This window comes from Lacerta agilis, chromosome 11 (genome assembly GCF_009819535.1).
Source record: "Lacerta agilis isolate rLacAgi1 chromosome 11, rLacAgi1.pri, whole genome shotgun sequence".
Taxonomy (NCBI): domain Eukaryota; kingdom Metazoa; phylum Chordata; class Lepidosauria; order Squamata; family Lacertidae; genus Lacerta; species Lacerta agilis.
The window spans coordinates 11,918,787-11,938,557 of record NC_046322.1 but is presented as its reverse complement, the minus strand read 5'-3'; the positions used below and the strand labels follow the sequence as shown (position 1 = coordinate 11,938,557).

Sequence of the window (19,771 nt, the reverse complement as noted above, 5' to 3'; positions counted from 1 at the left end):
TTCTATAACACGATGCTGGACTAGATGCCTTTTGACCTGATCTGGAAGGGCTCTTTTATGTTCCTAACCCCATCCTATTCTAACTGTTTCTGATCCTTATTCCCCCTCCCCTTGTACATGCTTTGAAGGTTGTGTGCTCAGCATCTGCAATGTTGCAATTAAATGGAAAAGGGTTGTTTCCAGCTGTGCCAGGGGGCATGTTGGCTTATACAGTATGGCATGAAGGATATAGCAAAGGTAGTAAACAGCTGAAAGAAAGCAGCACTGAAATAAAAAACCTCTCATCTGGAAACATCTTCAGGTGTCCACCTGCCTTGATAACCATTTCTATGCCTTGTGGAAACCACTGTTTTCAGGGTACAAAATGATAGCATTTGAGTAAACACATTCAATTCTGGTGTCCAGAAATGGAACTTTTTTTTTTAAGGAACAGCAAATGAGACAATGTACCAGCCGCATGATTCTTCTTGGACCAAGATTTAAGTGACATAGATATGTACACTCTGGCTTGCGCACCGCAGCATAAAAGCCCCAACTTGCTGCCTGAATGACTATGATTAAGGGGGTTGTTTACTCTCTGCCTTGAGTACAACTTTATTATCTAAATGAAATATCACTCCTTTATCCTTCAGAGTTGACCTGCAAGTGATAACTCTGCTGAAGCTGGGACAAGCAGAACAACAACAAAAGGCAGGAAGGGTCTCTTACTTTGGGCATTCAAAACATGGTCTAACCCATTTGAAGCATTGTTAGGCAGTCTAAGCATGCAGCACACATTTGTGTAACTGTAAATCAGTGTAGCATAGTGGTTAGAGTGCCAGATTTAAACCGGGGAGACCCTGCCTCAAATCCGTATTTGGCCACTGGTTGACCCTGGGGAAGTCTCTCAGCATATTGGTGAATTTCATTACTGAACTCAAATCACTTGCAAATTAAATATATGAATTATCTGCCAAAGGTGCAGGGCACATACAAAGCAAGTGACCAGTCAGCAATTAGGGAAGAGGGAGAAATTTTATTTCCTTTGCACTTAAAATCAAACCTACCTAATTCACACTTTTGGAAACAATAAGCAAACTGAAACACGCCAGTCTTTTGAAATTCATACTTCTTCAAATTTCACAGCGCATTTCTTCAATCAAGTAACATGGGCAAAAAGTGTGCACCAAATGCCTATATTGGGACATTATATTTAGGATATTCATTTGCAAAAAATGTGTATATTAAACAAAATGGCATTAATTATATTAGCTTATGCATTCCTACAACCCATTCTCAGTAAAGTGGCTTCAACAAACTTTTGCTCTTTAATTATTTTCCCTTCTTATTTTCTCTCCTCTTCTATACAACCCCCTCATTTATTTTCTATTTTTTGTACTTGCTAATGCTCTAACAGATTGGCTAAGGAAATTATTTATGTAATGATGTCTAATGAACTCTGTCGTTTTTCTCCCCATCTAATTTCGACTTTTTTGCGATATAGACAGCTCCCCCATCCCCTGCCCCCAAGAAAAAAATGATGAACAGAAAGTCCTAAAATATCTGAACCACATGATGATATGAAAGCCCTATCATCCATCCATCCATCTATCCGTCTATCTACATGAGAAATTATGAGAAATGAGCACTAAAATGTTAATGATTTTTATGAGGACAAATCTGCAAACAGATATGGAAATGTGGAGAACTGAACTTTAGACTGGAAAAAACGAAAAAAAAAATGCAGAGAAACTGAAAAGGAGAGTTTTGTTCCACTCTACCAGTAGTGTCCAACGTACCTCCACCTTGTACAAGCTTCTGGATATCCCTGAAAGTCCTTGAATATTTCCACCCGCCCTCCCATTTTACCACATGACAAAGTGCCGCCTCTCTCAGTTTACTAATCCCTGCGTTGAAGTGCATTAGACATTGTGCAAACCTCAGCAGATACCATGACATCACACTAAGCCACTTGTTGAATGTCTGGATATGCACATGTCTGTGTATATTTAAATAAATAAATGAATAAATTTAGGATTTGAGGAAGTGGGGGCTCAAGTCTCCTCCCCAGAAACTCATGGGTATAAAAAATTTACAATGCGCTTCCTCTTTTTTGGCATCAGAACCACCAGTCTGTCTGGAGAGCCAGTGTGGTATAGTGGTTAAGAGTGGTAGACTCGTAATCTGGGGAACCGGGTTCGCGTCTCCGCTCCTCCACATGCAGCTGCTGGGTGACCTTGGGCTACTCACACTTCTTTGAAGTCTCTCAGCCCCAATCACCTCACAGAGTGTTTGTCGTGGGGGAGGAAGGGAAAAGGAGAATGTTAGCCGCTTTGAGACTCCTTCGGGTAGTGATAAAGCGGGATATCAAATCCAAACTCTTCTTCTTCTTCCTGTCCAGGGGCGTATGAAGGGGGGCTGGCGGAGGGGGTGGTGCACCCTGGGCACCACTCAGGGAGTGATAAGATGGTCCACTGCCTCCCCCGCAGCTGTAGAGTGGCCAAGGGCATGCGTGCAGTCAGTATGGGTGCCACTTGTGCAGTCCATACGGGATGCCACGTGTGCGCAGTCTGTACGGATGTTGAGTGTGCACCGCCGGGTGCTTTACCCCGCCCCTCGGCGTCCCGCCCTGGGTTACCGGGGGGGGGGGGTGTTCCTCTGCCACTGAGAGCCAGTGTGGTGTAGTGGTTAAGAGCGGTGGACTCGTAATCTGGGGAACCAGGTTCGCATCCCCGCTCCTCCACATGCAGCTGCTGGGTGATCTTGGGCTAGTCACACTTCTTTGAAGTCTCTCAGCCCCACTCACCTCACAGAGTGTTTGTTGTGGGGAAGGAAGGGAAAAGGAGAATGTTAGCCGCTTTGAGACTCCTTCGGGTAGTGAAAAGCGGGATATCAAATCCAAACTCTTCTTCTTCTTCTTCTTCTTCCTGTCTCTCTTGCTCTCCTTTTAAAAAAATGGTTGGAGATGAAGATCATTTAGCCACTGTGCTAAATGTCCAAAGCAAAGACTCAGGTGGGTCTATTATTAGTGGATTCCCCTCAGTAATAGTTACACAGAGCCAACAGGAGTTAATTACACCACCCATGTAATTTACTTACTGTTGATCAGGGATACTAATCTCCAAGGCTAAATGTGGCACGGAATTCAATGAAAAGAAGCAATTTGACCTGTTCCCTTCCACTGGTGCTATCTCACACTTCTCCAATCCTTTGCTAACCCTTGCTTATCCAGCAAAGGAAAGAGAGAATATAAAGCCAATGCAGATTTGAGCTTTAAAATATGCTTCAAGTGTATGTGTTTTAACATTATAATTTAGTTCCAAAATGTTGTGCCTCATTTAGAACACCTTTGCAAATTCCACTTGCTCGTTTACCTATGGTGAATCGTGACCATTCTTAGGTGAGTACTCAGCCATGCCTGATGTGGCAATGCAGTTGCATGGGCTCTTTGCCACAGTAATGCATGCAGGGAAAATCTCTGCAATGGAGGTTGTGCAAACTTTTCTCAGGATGGAGATGCACTACCGTATTTTTTGCTCCATAGGACGCTCTGGACCATAGGGCGCACCTCGTTTTTAGAGGAGGAAACCAGGAAAAAAAATTTTTTTTTCTGGTTTTCCTCCTCTAAAACCCATGGGGTTTTTTTGTGTTTTTTTTTTTTTTGAGAATCAGCTCAAAGTTTTGCAGCTTTTTTTCCCTTTTTGAGGATCAGTGCAGATTTGTGCAGCTTTTGTAAAGGGGGAAAAGCATTGCTTACAAACCAGTAAGCACCAGTACAAACCAGTACAGACCAGTAAGCACCAGCAGGTAATAGGAAGCAAGAGGAAAGCAAACCAGTACAAACCAGTAAGCACCAGTACAAACCAGTACAGACCAGCAAGCACCAGTACAAACCAGTATGTGCCAGCAAGTAATAGGAAGCAAGAGGAAAGCGAACCAGTACAAACCAGTAAGCACCAGTACAAACCAGTACAGACCAGTAAGCACCAGTACAAACCAGTACGCACCAGCAAGTAATAGGAAGCAAGAGGAAAGCGAACCAGTACAAACCAGTAAGCACCAGTACAAACCAGTACAGACCAGTAAGCACCAGCAGGTAATAGGAAGCAAGAGGAAAGCAAATCAGTACAAACCAGTAAGCACCAGTACAGACCAGTAAGCACCAGTAGAAACCAGTACGCACCAGTACAGACTAGTAAGCACCAGCAGGTAATAGGAAGCAAGAGGAAAGCAAACCAGTACAAACCAGTAAGCACCAGTACAAACCAGTACAGACCAGTAAGCACCAGTACAAACCAGTATGCACCAGCAAGTAATAGGAAGCAAGAGGAAAGCGAACCAGTACAAACCAGTAAGCACCAGTACAAACCAGTATGCACCAGCAAGTAATAGGAAGCAAGAGGAAAGCGAACCAGTACAAACCGGTAAGCACCAGTACAAACCAGTACAGACCAGTACGCACCAGCAGGTAATAGGAAGCAAGAGGAAAGCAAACCAGTACAAACCAGTAAGCACCAGTACAAAACAGTACAGACCAGTAAGCACCAGTACAAACCAGTACGCACCAGCAAGTAATAGGAAGCAAGAGGAAAGCGAACCAGTACAAACCAGTAAGCACCAGTACAAACCAGTACAAACCAGTACAGACCAGTAAGCACCAGCAAGTAATAGAAAGCAAAAGGAAAGCAAACCAGTAAGCACCAGTAGGTAATAGGAAGCAAGAAGAAAGCAAACCAGTAAGCACCAGCAAGTAATAGAAAGCAAGAGGAAAAGTAACAGCCCCAAATGGCTGAAAAACTCAATTTCCCAGGATCCTCAATTTCCCAGGATCCTACTGTGCAAGGGGCCTGGGCGGGGCAGGAAGGGAGCTAGCTCCCTTATCTCCCTCCCCGATCTCCTGCAATCAGTTGTTGAGCGGGTTCCTTTCAACACTCTCTTTCCCTCTTGTTAGCCTTTAGCTCTTTCTAAAACAGAAAAAGCAGGATCTGCCTTTCCCCCCTGGACAATTTGGCTCCAGGGACCACGCATTCGCTCCATAAGACGCACAGACATTTCCCCTTGCTTTTTAGGAGGAAAAAAGTGCGTCTTATGGAGCAAAAAATACGGTAAGTTCTTAACATGGCAAGTGAGAGGCTATCATAATATTTGGTTATCTCCTCACACCTCAAGAGATATGCATGTAATACAAGAGAGAAGCCATTCAGTCTTGAATTAGTTGAACCTTGGGCAGGTGGTGTAAATATTTGGTGGTTTGATAGAAATGTCCGGAGACAGCTGTCAAAAATGGGATGAGCAAGCCCAGCAACTCACTCTGTTGAAATAAATGAGGGAGCTCATTCATGGAGGAGCCACATGTGTGCTTTATATGTGCATGGTAGAGGTTTTTAATGAATTCAGTATGTGTAATTTTCTATATGAAGCACCTGGAGACCAACCATAATGAGAAACAGGTAGGTCCCAAACCAATGGATTCAAATTTCAAGAAAGGAGAATCTAACTAGACATTATGCATAACTTTCTGATAGAAAGAGCTGTTCAACAGTGGAATGCATGACCTCAGAAGGTGGTAGACTCTCCTTCATTGAAACTTTTAAAACAGAGATTGGATGGCCATCTCTCAGGGATTCTTTAGCTGTGATTCCTGCATTGCAGAGGGTTACACTAGATGACCCTTGGGGTCTCTGCCCACTCTACAATTCTATGAAGTTTCCTATGTATGTATGTATGTATGTATGTATGTATGTATGTATGTGTATACCCCTAAACCATAATGATCTCTCAGCTGCCCACACAGAATACCTGTACATTGCATTAATCCAATCTTCACATTACTTTCCTTAATCTAGAATCATAGAATTGTAGAGCTGGAAGGATCCTAAGGGTCATCTAGTGTCGAACACCCTGCAATGCCAGGAAACTCTCTGTTTCCTCCAAGCACACTTGGCAATCCACTGGCTGTTGCCCTTATCTCAATGTTGTGACATAGTTTAGTGCTGTGACACTGTTCAAATGTAGAACAGTATGCAGTGAAATACAGGCAATCCTTGTTTTGTGCAGAGGTTACATTCCAGACCCATGTGTGTGTTGGTGGGGCCCATGTAAAGCCTTCAAGTTCTGTCCCACCCCAGCCCCATTCCTTGCTTTTAGTGACATTTTCGGGTCACTTCCTGGTTCAATGCTATGTGTGCATGTGCGATAGCACATCAATTGCACATGCATCAATTGCTCATTGCCTATATGCATTTTCATAATAAAGTGCACATTTAAATACACGTATTGAGGGAAGGTTTAATAATATACACAGATTAATGTGGATCCGGGAGGGAGAAGAATTATGCATAAGTGCCAGAGAAAGTGTAATGGACCACAAATTGGTCCGGTGATCCACGCTGCAAAGAGCTCTGGATAAGTAGCTTGATGATCCTCAGTATTCATTCTGCTTGAAATGGCATTCATCACTGGAGCTAGGCCAGCAGTGCTCTGCCAATACAGTATGATCATTTTGGATGGATTTGTAATATGATAGTTTATTAGAAATTTAATAGGTGACCAGTCTTAAGGGAGGGAAGCAAAAATGCATTGTGACAGGCTGGTCGATGCTACAGTATATCACCTACCTTCAATTGACAGAAGTCAGCAAACACAGATGTCAAGTCGTGCTATTCCCAACCCCTCATCCACTGGCAACATCTGGCATTTCTGTGCCACATGGCTGTCACAAAAGAATTATCAAGTTGGAAGGGACCATCCCCTTGCAATGCAAGAATCTCAAACAGATCATACATGGCAGATGGCCATCCAACCTCTACTTAAAAACCTCCAAGGAAGGAGAGTCCACCACCTTCCGATGGAAGCTGTTCCACTGTTAAACAGCTCTTACTGCCAGAAAGTTCTTCCTGATGTTGGGTTGGAATCTCCTTTCTTGTAACTTGAATTCATGGGTTCAGGTTCTAATCTCCAGAGATGGAGAAAACAAACTTACTCCATCTTCCATGGGATGACCCTTTAGATATTTGAAGTTGGCTGTCATTTCTCCTCTCAGTCTCCTCTTACCAAGGCTAAACATACCCAGCTCCCTCAACCATTCCTCATAAGACTTGTTTTCCAGACCCTTGATCACCTTGGTTGCCAGCCTCTGCGTACATTTCAGCTTGTCCATACCTTTCTTAAATTGTGATTTAAGAACTCAACACATTACTCTAGGTATGGTCTAAACCATCCGTGTTCCTGATGGGCATCCTGGAAGTGCAGGAAGCAATCCAGCAGCAAATCGCATAATAAGATTAGCAAAAACCACACTGCTGGTTTTTCTACATATTTTTTTCAAGGGCAGAAGTAATATTTCATGAGTACTTCTGTTATTGTTAAATATTAACCAGGTCCTAAGTGTGCACTCTGCAACACCCAAGGCAGAAAAATACTTTGCAATCTTATCCTACACAATTAGTTTCCGCAGCATTTGATGGCTGGGGTCAAGGAAGCAGGCAGCTATCTTGTCAATGCAGATAGCTTGGGAGGAAGAGCAGGATAGAAATTTTATAAATAAATAAATAAGGAAATGAAAACACCTCACAGAACAAGCGCAGCCACTGCAAAGCTCCTCACTATTATCCAACCCAGTCATGCTTCCACACAGAAAAGAGACACAGAGTCTCCATTAAGTGGGGTTTTTTTTTTCTTATTTTTTGTTACTACTTCTGCAAAGCTTGAAGTTCTACCATCACAACATTCTACTTATCAATCAAGACTGCACTGCAAGTGTGGCAAATGCAAAAATGTTTAAAATGGGAGCGCTTTCCCCAAGACTATTGGGGATGTAATACCCATTGTAAAAGACCTTGAAAATCCTGTTAAAAAATTAATCGATTACCCCCCCCCCCGACATCATTTGTTAGGATAACTGAACTCAAAACTCTCTCAGGTGCATGAAATTCTGCAAAATTAGCCCTTCACATATTTCCACTATTTATTTCCGTATCGATTGCCAGGAGTTTGGATTCCTTGCCAGTAGCAAAAACAGTAATGAATGTCTCAGTTAATCAACAAAAGGTCTTCCCAGAATGAAGTTATGAGTAATTTTAATTGGTGGATCAATTTATGAGAACTTTGGTTAGCTTGGTTCTGAAAAAAAATATATATTATTCAGTTCCTCTCATTAGACTCAAAACATTTCTGAAGCATTTCTGCACTCCAATGGGACCCTTTTGGTAAGGAGTAGCCAGTCTGTTTAAAAACAGAATAGGAAAATCATCCACTTAAACGCAAAGTGCCCCAAGTGGAAATTTCAGCTGCTCTGTCAAAGGAATAAAAGTCATGTTTGGAAGGGTTTTGATCTCTGACAACCTTATTTTTGCTCCCTCTCTGCTCTATCTGAAACTAGGGCGGGGAGACGGAAGCAGAAAAACCTCATTGTTTTTGATCAGAGGAATAAAGAATTGAAGGATTTCACACAGAAGCTCTCACTTGAGGGTAACATACCCAATCTGGCACATAATGAGTTTTATGGTAGTTTCCCCAAAACTTTATGCCTTTGCACAGGCAAATCACTCCGTCAAGTTGCAGTCTGAAAAGCCCTACCTCCGCAGCTGCCCTCCCGCTTCCTGATATAAAACATTTCCCATACTGTCAGAAAAATGCAATAAAACACTAGCTTCTGCTAATTTCTTTTTTTAAAAAAAAACACCACCCAAAAACATTTCACACTATTTCTGGTACCCTCTTTATCGGTTGGATTGAATAAAAACAGGCAATGCTAAAGCTGGCTTTCTGAAAGAATTGTGAGGACAACATCGGCATAGGAGACAACTCCTTGGAGCTGAGGTCCTTTTGCACACACCCCAATAAAATATTTGAGGGGGCTACTCCCCCCAAAAAAAGTTGATGGGCATTGCCATTCAAACAGTGTGTGTGCATCATCAGTGAGAGCCAGTGTGGTATAGTGGTTAAGAGCTGTAGACTCATAATCTGGTGAACCGGGTTGGCGTCTCCGCTCCTCCACATGCAACTGCTGGGTGACCTTGGGCTAGTCACACTTCTTTGACGTTTCTCAGCCCCACTCACCTCACAGAGTGTTTGTTGTGGGGGAGGAAGGGAAAGGAGAATGTTAGCCGCTTTGAGACTCCTTTGGGTAGTGATAAAGCAGGATATCAAATCCAAACTCTTCTTCTTCATCATCATCATCATCATGTATGGTGATCGATTATGCAGGATGGGGCTTACCTGCCCAACCAAATATTTTACTCAAGTTGGCACCAGGGGCATAGGAAGGGGGACGGGGGTGATGGACCGCACCGGGTGTCACCCTGAGGGGGGTACAAAATGGCGGGCAGCCGAGGGCTACACTCATTGTATCAGCAGCGCTTGAGTGGTGCCATCCTTATCAGCGATGTGCATGCACCATCCGTATTGATGCCACGCATGTGCCCTGCCCCTCGACACCCCGCACCGGGTGCCGGAGAGCCTTCCTTTGTCATTGGTTGGCATTCCTGAACATCAGTGAATTAAATTTTGTGAGGGATCTGCCAAACACTATAATCTGCCCATTGCTGGCATGCAGCCCTCAGAGAACTGGCTAGGGGTGAACATAGCCTTCTGGTTAAAAGTTTTTTAGCCACCCTGTTTACAGACAATATTGAGTTAGATGCCTCCACCTGGCAGTTGTTTGACTCATTATAAAGAGACTTCCATGTTTCTACCTTCATTTGGTTCTGCTTGTCTGCAATGACTGAGGGTGAAGGTGTGCCTGGCCGCTTCCATGTCTTGTTAAAAAAATAAAGGCAGAGGGAAAGGATTCAGAAACCCTGTGGGATTTCTGATGAGGTCAGCCTGAGTGAGTTTCTAGTCTTTCAGGAAAACAACTTGCTTTTCTGAAAGCCAAGCCTAAATGAAGGCTGGGGAAAGGTTTAGTCCGTCACTAATTTTCATTAAGGGAAGGGGTGTTTACATGCCTAATACAAAAGGCCATTTATAAAATATTAATAATAGATGAAGAAGAATTTATTACTTATACCATGCCCATCTGGCCTTCAGATGTCTTCTAAAAGTCAGATAGTTGTTTATTTACTTGACATCTGGTTGGAGGGCATTCTACAGGACAGGTGCCACTACCAAGAAGGCCCTCTGCCTGTTTCCCCGTAACCTCACTTCTTGCAGGGAGGGAACGACTCGGAGCTGGACCTCAGTGTCTGGGCTGGATGACGGGGGTGGAGATGCTCCTTCAGGAATATTGGGCCGAGACCGTTTAGGGCTTTAAAGATCAGCTCCAACACTTTGAATTGTGCTTGGAAACATACTGGGAGCCAATGTAGGTCTTCCAGGGCTTGTGTTATATGGTCTCCATGGCCACTCCCAGTCACCAGTCTAGCTGTTGCATTCTGGATTAATTGTAGTTTCCGGGTCACCTTCAAAGGTAGCCCCACGTGGAGCGCATTGCAGTAGTCAGATTGCCAGAGCATGCACCACTCTGGCAAGACAGTCTGAAGGCAGGGAGGGTCTCAGCCTGCGTACAAGATGGAGCTGGTAGACAGCTGCCCTGGATACAGAATTGACCTGTGCCTCCATGGACAGCTGCGAGTCCAAAATTACTCCCAGGCTGCGCACCTGCCCAGGCTGTGCACAGTTGCCCCACTCAGGACCAGGGAGTCCCCCACAGCTGCCTGCTCCCTGTCCCCCCAAAACAGTACTTCTGTCTTGTCAGGATTCAACCTCAATCTGTTAGCCGCCATCCATCCTCCAACTGCCTCCAGACACTCACACAGGACCTTCACCACCTTCACATGTTTTGATTTGAAAGAGAAGTAGAGCTGGGTACCATCCAACCCCCCTGATGATCTCTCCCAATGGTTTCATGCCCTCTTGATGCTATGGGGCTACAACTCCCATCATTCTTGCCGGTGGGACTGATGGGGATTGTAATTTCAAAACATTTGAAGGTTGAAATGTTGCCTACCCCAATCACAATAATTGGTGTTTGGTTGTTTTCCTAAGCCAGGGCCGGCCCTGTCATGAGGCTGAGTAAAGAAAGTGCCTCAGGCATCAAATGCTGAGAAAGAGAAGGCTCAGCAGCACCAGGCTGTTCCATTTGCCCCACAGTTTCTTCTGGGACCCCTAATCTGCCCTCATATGGTAGAAGATGCTATCCTGTCACTGGTATCAAAGTAAGATTCAGCTTTCGGTCCAGCCAGCTGGAGGGGGTGTCGTCCTTTGCCTTAGCAGCAAAATGTCCTGTGGCAACCCTGTTCCTTCTCCGAGAGTCTAGGAAGCAAAGATTAGATTTTGGATCTCAACACCTGACAAGTTTGAGTGTACTTCTTGTCCTAGACAATAAATCAGGGTTTTTCCTAAAGTGGTTGATATTGATCCTCAAGGCTCAATTGGACTGCGCTAGGTGATGAATAAAGACCTAGGGGTTGAAAGGGAGTCAAAAGGGGCCTAGGGATGGAAAAGAACTTTAAGAAGTATATTGCCAAAAAAAGGGAACTATGAGCCTCAGAAATAAGGGACATGGGCAGGTAGAGAGTGCACTTCTTTTTGCCAGTGACAAACATCGGTGTTTAATAAGATCACAATACCACATTTTACCTTTCTTCACATTTTATGACTCTTAGTAATAGACATGGATAATTAATAAATGTTGATACGTCTTGGCTTTATTTCATTTACATTCCTAAGAATATGGGCTGGGGTCCATGACAACTTTATAAGCTCATCAAGGGGTCAGTGACGTTTGAGAAACCCTGCCATAGATGATAAATGACTTTGCAGATTCCCATTGAAGTTATTAGTAGCACAACTCCATAACCACGCAGTCAAAGAAAATACAATCTCCTCTGAACTCCAGGGATCAGAGATCAATAAATCTAAAATCAAGTAAAATAACTTTAGTAAAGGTCTGGGGAAAACATTCCTCGCGCCCAGCAGGAAGTCTTGTCAACATTTAGAACTTAAATTGAGAATATTTCTTTATTACCATGAGAGAGTGAAAGGAAAAATCCATATCTTCTGAGACTATGCATCATGAATTATTTTGCAGCATTTCAATTTATGAATATTTCTTTTCTCACTTGTTCTTTTTATTTTTTATTCCAGTTTTAAAGATAAGTGCCGTGCAGCCTCATTGCCACGTCTCCAGATGCACGCTCGGGAAGCCAAAATGTGTTGCAGTGCAGTGGGAGAAGAATTATGTAAGAGGCTTTTTGATTGATTGTCTTTGCCACTCATAAATAAATCAGTTGTAAGATGTGTACATCCCTCATAATTTCCAGATGAAGAAGAGGAGTTCAAACAAGGTGTTCTTATATTTGCAAGTGGAGCGTAGTTTTGCCCACATAATTCTTTTAAAAAATAAAAATAATCATCACTCCCTCAAGAGAAAAGCTCTAACCTCTTTGCACCAAGGTGTCTGAAAACACAATGGAAAGATTTTAGCTGTATATCCAAGAAAGAAGGGGGGTCATTTTGCATTGTCTGGGGGAAATAGTCAAGGGCATAGAAAGAATATTGAACCAGAATGTTCAGGGATGTCAGGAAAGAATTGTGCACCAACACCCAGCCTTAACTAAGAGAAAACTGCAGGTAGATCAGACAAAACTGAGACCTGATGAGGTGATGCTCCCTGACCACTGTGGATCCAGGATACATAACATCCTAAAGCTCTTAATTACAAAGCAGTGGCGGGTTGCCCAGTTCCATCCCATGGGCAAGAGCGCTTTGATGCAGGGACCCAGCCAACCAACATGGCAGCCCAGAAGCATTCATCGGTATATTAAGAACACCTACTTTGCATGTAACACTATGCAAAGTCCAGCCAACTCCGTATTCCATTGGCACTACTGCTGTGAAACAGCCATTGTTTGCTTGCAGAGCAAAGGCGCCATCATCAAATGAGGAAGGCCATGTAGTTATTTAATGTTCCACAAACTGGTGTAGAATTCTAATTGTATTGTATTCAAGTTACTGCGAAGAATGCAGGGACACAAGTTGAAGGCTCCACAGACTCTCCCAGCTCACTAAGCCCTGTTACTCCTTCAGCTTCTGACACCTCCTTTTCCTGGGCTTCTCCATCTTCTCCCTCTGACTGTTCATCGTCATCCCACCACCACTCCATGGGCTCTGAGTCTTCTGCCCTTGGTGGTTCCCCAGCTGCTTCCTCCGCCCATACCTCTGCATTCAACTAGTCCTTGACACTCTAGGTCATAAAGCTATTGTGCCCTGGACACAATAATCGGCACTGATGAAAGATATATAGATGGAAGGGGCAGACCCCAAGCCTAGGAGCCAAATGCAACACCCTAGGCCTCTCCATTTGGCCTTCAGGACACTTCTCAGGCCACACCCCCTTCCCAGCCAAACCTGCAATGGCCTCCTTGAGGGTTTTTACCAGGCTGGAATGTGTCCTTGCACTCTGATGCTGGAGGACAGAGCGTGCTGTTGAAGTATGCATAGAAACTAAGCAACTGTAAAATTTGCAGTCTGAGGGCAAGCACCCCTCAGAAAGTTGCTCAGAAGAAAACACAGCCCTCAGGCTGAAGAGAATTCCCCAGTGATATTGGCTGCATACACACCACCCATTTATAGCACATGACATTCCCCAAAGAATCCCAGAAACTGTAGTTTGTTAACAGTACTGGGAATGGCAGCTCTGAGAGAGGCAAACTACAGTTCCCAGGATCCATTGGGTGGAATCGTCTGCTTTAAACGGATGGTCTGTCTGCAGCCACAGACAACTAATGGCTCCATAATACTTGGAGAAATGCATCTCCTCCTAAAGCATCACTGAAAGCAAATCTTGCTATGAGATCCTGCCTGTTGATTTCACAGATCCAGGATAGGACGATGCCTGTCTCTGCCTGCTGTGGGAGCAAATGAGAGACCTGCAGTGTGCAGACAGAGGTAGGCTGTGTAGGATGAATAGAGCAGGCAGCAAAGTGACTGCATATTTTTAGGAATTTATGGGAAGAGAAAGGTTTGCCAGCAGTAGCCCCAGAAGGACAGGGAGGCACTGGCTAATCTTGCAGATTCCCCATATGAGGCCCCTGACATCACTCTGGATTCACACAGCTGTAGATTGCAGGATGTGGTAGAGGACATGTGTTGCATGCAAAGTGGACCAGGACCTGGAGCTAGTTTCTCCAGTTATCTGGAAAAGACCTTGGAGAGTTGCTCTGAGGTCAGCATAGAAAATGTTAAGGTTGACCAATGCCTGGCTCAACTTAAGTTAGCTTCATGTGTTCAAGCATACCGAAGATACATTGCAGGAAGATCTGTGGGCCTCTAGGGAAAAAAGGACCTCCAGCTAGATTACTTAGAATGTGTGTAGAAGTTGGTGGGGGTTTTTTTGTTTGTTTTTTGTTTTAAGAAGGGCACACCTTGCTTCCTTCAGTTGCACAACATGATGTTGTGGTTCGTGAAAACCCACAGCCTGCCCTGCCTCGCCAGCATCTAAGGCCAACCTTCATTTCACTCTATAGACTTTCTGCATAATTAGGGACACTGCTGGTCCCCACTGATTCATCAGTGAAATGTGGTCTAGAATAATTAAGCCGCAGTTGGGCGGGGGCATCTCTTAAGAGCCAGAAAGTACAGAAGGCAATTAATGAGTTTCATTATTTGGTTTGAGAAAAAACAACTTCTTCGCATTGTTTTTTTTTTTTTCCCCAGGAGGACATCTCTTTTCATGGCTTCCGGCACACAAATGAGCTGCTTTATGGGTGACAAGGAATGCTTTAATGTCTACGCTCGAAAGCTAGTATTCTCTTATAAATTCCAGATTGCAACATCAAGTGTGCCACATGAGTGATGCCTCATTAAAAGTATCAGAAGAAGCCATTCTCTTGTCTGTCTTTTAGTGTCAGCAACTGCCTTGCAAAGTCTTGTTGTTGCCAGCAATTAATAACTACCCACATCTGCCCAGGTTCTAGCAAAGCAGGGTGGTTTTATTAATTAAACTGTTGCTCTGGGACCTGCGACATCTCACCTGATGCAATGTGTATGCGTGTGTGCACGCACGCTGGAAATACACAATGCTTCCCCTGCTGCTTTTCTATCTCAAACAACCAATGGCACCTGGGATGGCCAATGGAACTAATGAGGAAGGATAAATAGGTAATCAACAGAAATAGCTTCCTGGCAAATTTAGAGCAAGTACAGTATTTGAGAAATAGTCTGCTTATCCCAATGTACTTTTCTTATACCTTTGGCCTTGGTGAAAGTTGGTGAAAGTTTTCCCATGGAACAGTCTCCCTCAGGAGGTTGTGGGCTCTCCTTCATTGGAGATTGTTAAGCAGAGGTTGGATGGCCAACTGCCATGCGTGATCCTGCTTGCAGGGGGTTGGACAAGATGACCCTTGGGTCCCTTCCAACTCTACGGTTCTATGATTCTATGATCCATTCCTGCCTGAATTGCAGGGAGAAATGTGCCAATGTCAACAGCACATTGGCAACCAGGGATGAATGGTGCCCACTGGAGCTGGTAGGGCAGTTGGCGAGGAGCCAGAGCCAATGATAGGCAGAGCCAATTTTATTTTGTTTTGTCCCTATCCTCCTCCTGGCTGAGTTCTGCAAGATCAACACTGAGGCTAAGGAGAATGAAGTTGCAAGAACACAGGGGAGTGATGGCAGGCTGAGGTTGGCAGGGCATTGCCCCATCTGCCCTAATGGAGCAGCCACTATGGCTGGCAACATTTAGGGAGAACTTGCTGTTGCAATTGAGTTCCTTTGAACGATGGCTGGCTGCCATTTTCCTTTCCCGCAAGTCCCCAGGGTCCATGCTAGGTTGTCTTAGAAGAATGCTTTCAGTAGTTTTGGGGAAGTAGTAAGTTATAGCAGGGAGGGACCAGGAGGATGTCCAGGCAGTAGCTGGTATGGAGCAATCCCACCCCACTCCTCTCTAGTCTGGTGGGGCTTTAAGGAGTAGCTAGGCAATCACCACATCTACACCCCATTTTAGGGCTATCCACCGGCTGCCATCAGTGGTGAGCTGACCAGCCGCACATCCGCCCACTTGGCAGGTGGAAAGGTGGAAAGGTGAGCTCTACACCAGCGTAATGATGCAGGCAGCAGAAGGATGGAGCCAGGAGGGCTGGCAGAGGGAGACCTCCACCAAGTCCACACACTTCGGCTCGGGGCAAAGGGGGTTTGGACTGATCTGCCAGCCCCTCGCCAAATTAACTGATCCTTAAAAAGTTGGCTTAGTCTCTCCTCTCTCCTCCTTCAAAATTTCTGAATGTGTTGCTGAATGAGTGGCAATTTTTGCTCATTTATATATTTATTTTGTTTCTAGGATCACAAGGGATCCCAGGGCAGGGTACAATAAGCAATCTAAAACCATAAGAATAAAATCAGGGGCGTAGCAAGGGGGGGGGGGCGTAGAGGGCAGGCCAATCCAGGTTCCACAATGGAGGGGGTGACAAATTATCAAGGAACAATTACTGCCCTACTGGGGCGGTTCATAAAAAAACTCTTTTCTTGAAAATGGCTGCTCCAAAGGTCTTATCTTACCATACTAGGGATTATATAGCTAGATATGAAATTTCACGCATATCGGTTAATATCTTGATCCTCCTCCACCAAAACAGCTGTTTACTTGGCTGTTTTCCTATGTCGTGAAGGCTGAAATTTCAGTTCAGTGGAGCACTTACTGTTCCCAACCCTAACCCTGTGGAAAGCTATCTAATTAGACTTTAGTTTGATTTTGAGATGTTTTTAGGAGGTAATTTAATTATTGTTTGATTTTATACCAATGTTATGTATCTGATGTTAGCCAACCTGAGCCCGACTTCAGCCGGGGAGGGCAGGATATAAATAAAAGTTTTTATTTAATTATTATTACTTGTTATTATTCCTTTGTAAGAAAATATGAAATAATGTAAAACCATTTTTGCAGGGGGGAAATCAATGGGGGGGTGACAAGAAATTTTACGCACCAGGTACCACCTGACCTTCCTACGCCTCTGAATAAAACCATAAGGGGGGGAAATCAAATTGTTAATCAATACAATCGTATGATAAAACTAGGGCCATTAAAACAGATCAGTGAAGCAGCCACCATTAAAAGACAGCGAACTACATTTTAGTACCCAGTCTAGACAGAAACATCCAGTAAATCCCTGAGTGAACAACCTTGTTTTCAGCAGGCATAGAAAAGCAAAAGTTAATTTATCCATTGCGTTATAGAGTTCTTGTTACATTGTTCCTCTCCCCTCTACTTATGTCATTTCCTTGTTTCTATTTTCTTTATTTTCCCTTTTTTATTTCACTTGCTTTCTTCTTCTTTCGCGTGAGAAGCAAGGGTGTTTGACACAGAATGGTTCTGCCACGTATTGTCACAGGATAATATTAATTAAAAACTTAAAAAAGAAAAAAGAACAAAAACCTAAAAAGAGAAGAACAGAAAGCACGGAAAAAAAGAAACGGAGCTGTCCTCTCTCGCTTGGAATACTCAGCTATGATCAATATTTCCTAAATTATGGCGGGTACATGCATCTCCAGGACAGTTTGAACCGTTTTCAAAAACATCTCAAAATGGGGCATTTCTCCTTCAAAACAAAATGCACCCTAAGAGGTCTGAGTTATTCCAACACACTAGCTAGAAAAATGAAAACTGGTACACATGTAGCCCAAGACATTTGGATTGCAAAACAAGCCTGAAAGGCCATCTTTCATATCACAGAGCACAAAATGGTAAGCACCCAGAAACTTGAAATTTAGGACACAGGTAATCTAAGAATACAATGTCTTGCTAAGCTGATCATTCCATCAGTGCACAAACTGGGCAGAATCTAAGTGGGGGTGGAGTGGGCATAAGGGGTCTGATGAGAGAGAAGCACAGCAGCCACCACAGTGAGATCCCAGATACCTGGTCTGAACCACATCGGACTCTAACACAGGCCAACTCCCCAGGCTGCTTCCTAGCTAACAGACAACAACAAGCATTTGACCAGCAAGGGCTGGTGAAATAAAGGCCAGATCCTTACCCAACTCCCATGACAAGCCTGCTTCCTCGTTGTATAAAACCAAATAAAACTGTGGCCTGTTTCAACCCACAAATGAGTCTTTGTTTGGCTTATTCACGCCATGCTAATGACCTGCAACCTGTGACGGCTGCACAGTACAAAATTCAGAATACAGGGAGACCTTCCAACAAAACCATGTGCGGGACTGAAGGCTGGGCAGCGGCAGGTCCACTCCTCCCTCATACGCTTCAATCAACTGGGTGGCAGTGGTTGGGGGTGGAGATGCTGGCTTCCAGAAGCATCTAGCCATGCATATTCATACTAGCAAACAGAGTTAACAACAACAACAACAACAACAACAACAACAACAACAACAACAACAACAACAATTCAAGTTATATACCACCCTTTATCAAAGGATCTCAGGGTGGAGTACAACATTAGAAGCACATCATAAAACATCCATGATAAAAACATGGTAAAAAACATGGTAAAAAAAATGCAAACTGTTAAGACAGCCTAACAGTAATAGAATCATAGTTATAACCATCCTCTCCGTGTGTGTGTGTGTGTGTGTGTGTGTGTGTATGTGTACACATATAGGAAGAGGCACAGAACTGGATCATTTCAAATTAGGGTGCTGGACCCACACTTACCTTTGAGTTCACCACTTCCAAGGAGACATTCTGGGGCATAGCACTTGGAACTGAAATTAAAAAGGGGAATGGATGAGATTGGGAAAAACCGTAATTAGAGTTACATACGCCAATGGGACCTCTTCTAAAAACCCATCTGCCTTACTTCTCAGTTTATGATAGGACATAGCAACTTCAGCGGGTGGAGGAACACAGTGGGTGCATCAAAGGTCTCCCACAGAGGTGAAAACTAGACAAATCTACTCCTTTTCCTCCACTTTCATTTAGCTCATTAGCCAGTCCTCATTTTAGCGGTGGCCTATTAATCATTTCTGTGATCTGGGTGCTATTGCCCTTAAACAGGGCAATGTAGTGTGCCCTGCGATTGGCTGGAAAGCAGCCAATCAAATCCCCCCCCCCAAAAAAAAAATATCTCAGGGGCAAGCTTTGTGTGCTTCCTCTAGGTGAAATTCGAAAAATTAGAATATCATGGAAAGGTTCATTTCTTTCAGTAACTCAAATTAAAAGTTGAAACTAATATATGAGATAGACTCATGACATGCAAAGCGAGATATGTCAAGCCTTCATTTGTTATAATTGTGATGATTATGGCGTACAGCTGATGAGAACCCCAAATTAACAATTTCAACTTTGGGGTTTTCATCAGCTGTGTGACATAATCATCACAATTATAACAAGCAAAGGCTTGACATATCTTGCTTTGCATGTCATGAGTCTATCTCATATATTAAATACCAGTAGCTAATGAAAACAATTGCTTACATAAATGCACTTTTCCACGATATTCTAATTTTTCGAGTTTCACCTGTAAGTGGGGATGAGGCAGACTCACTCCTGCCACAAATGTGACAGCTGTTTATAGCGGCAATGGGATTTCATAGGCTAGCAATTTATTTCCCCAGTAATGGCCCTGCTCCAAGTTCCCCCACCTTTGGAGGTTAGGCAAGAGACAAATGGAGACAGGACCCTTTTGGTGGTGGCACCCCAATGGTTTGCCTTATGCATTTTAATGTATTGTGTTTCTATATGGCACATTCAATTGCATTCATGTCTTTAGTGACTTTTGAAAAGATGAAAGGTGGTCTAGAAATATTTTTAATAAATACAAAACAAACACACAAAGTGTAGTAATCTGCCCCAATTTCACTCAGCTGCTGCCTATTTAGTTAGCTTTTAGGTGCCAGT

General features: G+C 43.8%; 1 protein-coding gene across 1 annotated transcript in view; it reads right to left on the bottom strand.

The window, feature by feature from the left end:
* Window positions 1-19,771, bottom strand: part of DCC (DCC netrin 1 receptor) — a 912,686-nt gene that overhangs the window by 201,635 nt on the left and 691,280 nt on the right. Inside the window, exon 12 of the mRNA XM_033163905.1 lies at window positions 18,587-18,636. Within this exon, the coding sequence (XP_033019796.1) occupies window positions 18,587-18,636 (50 nt within the window). The remainder of the gene's footprint in view (window positions 1-18,586; window positions 18,637-19,771) is intronic.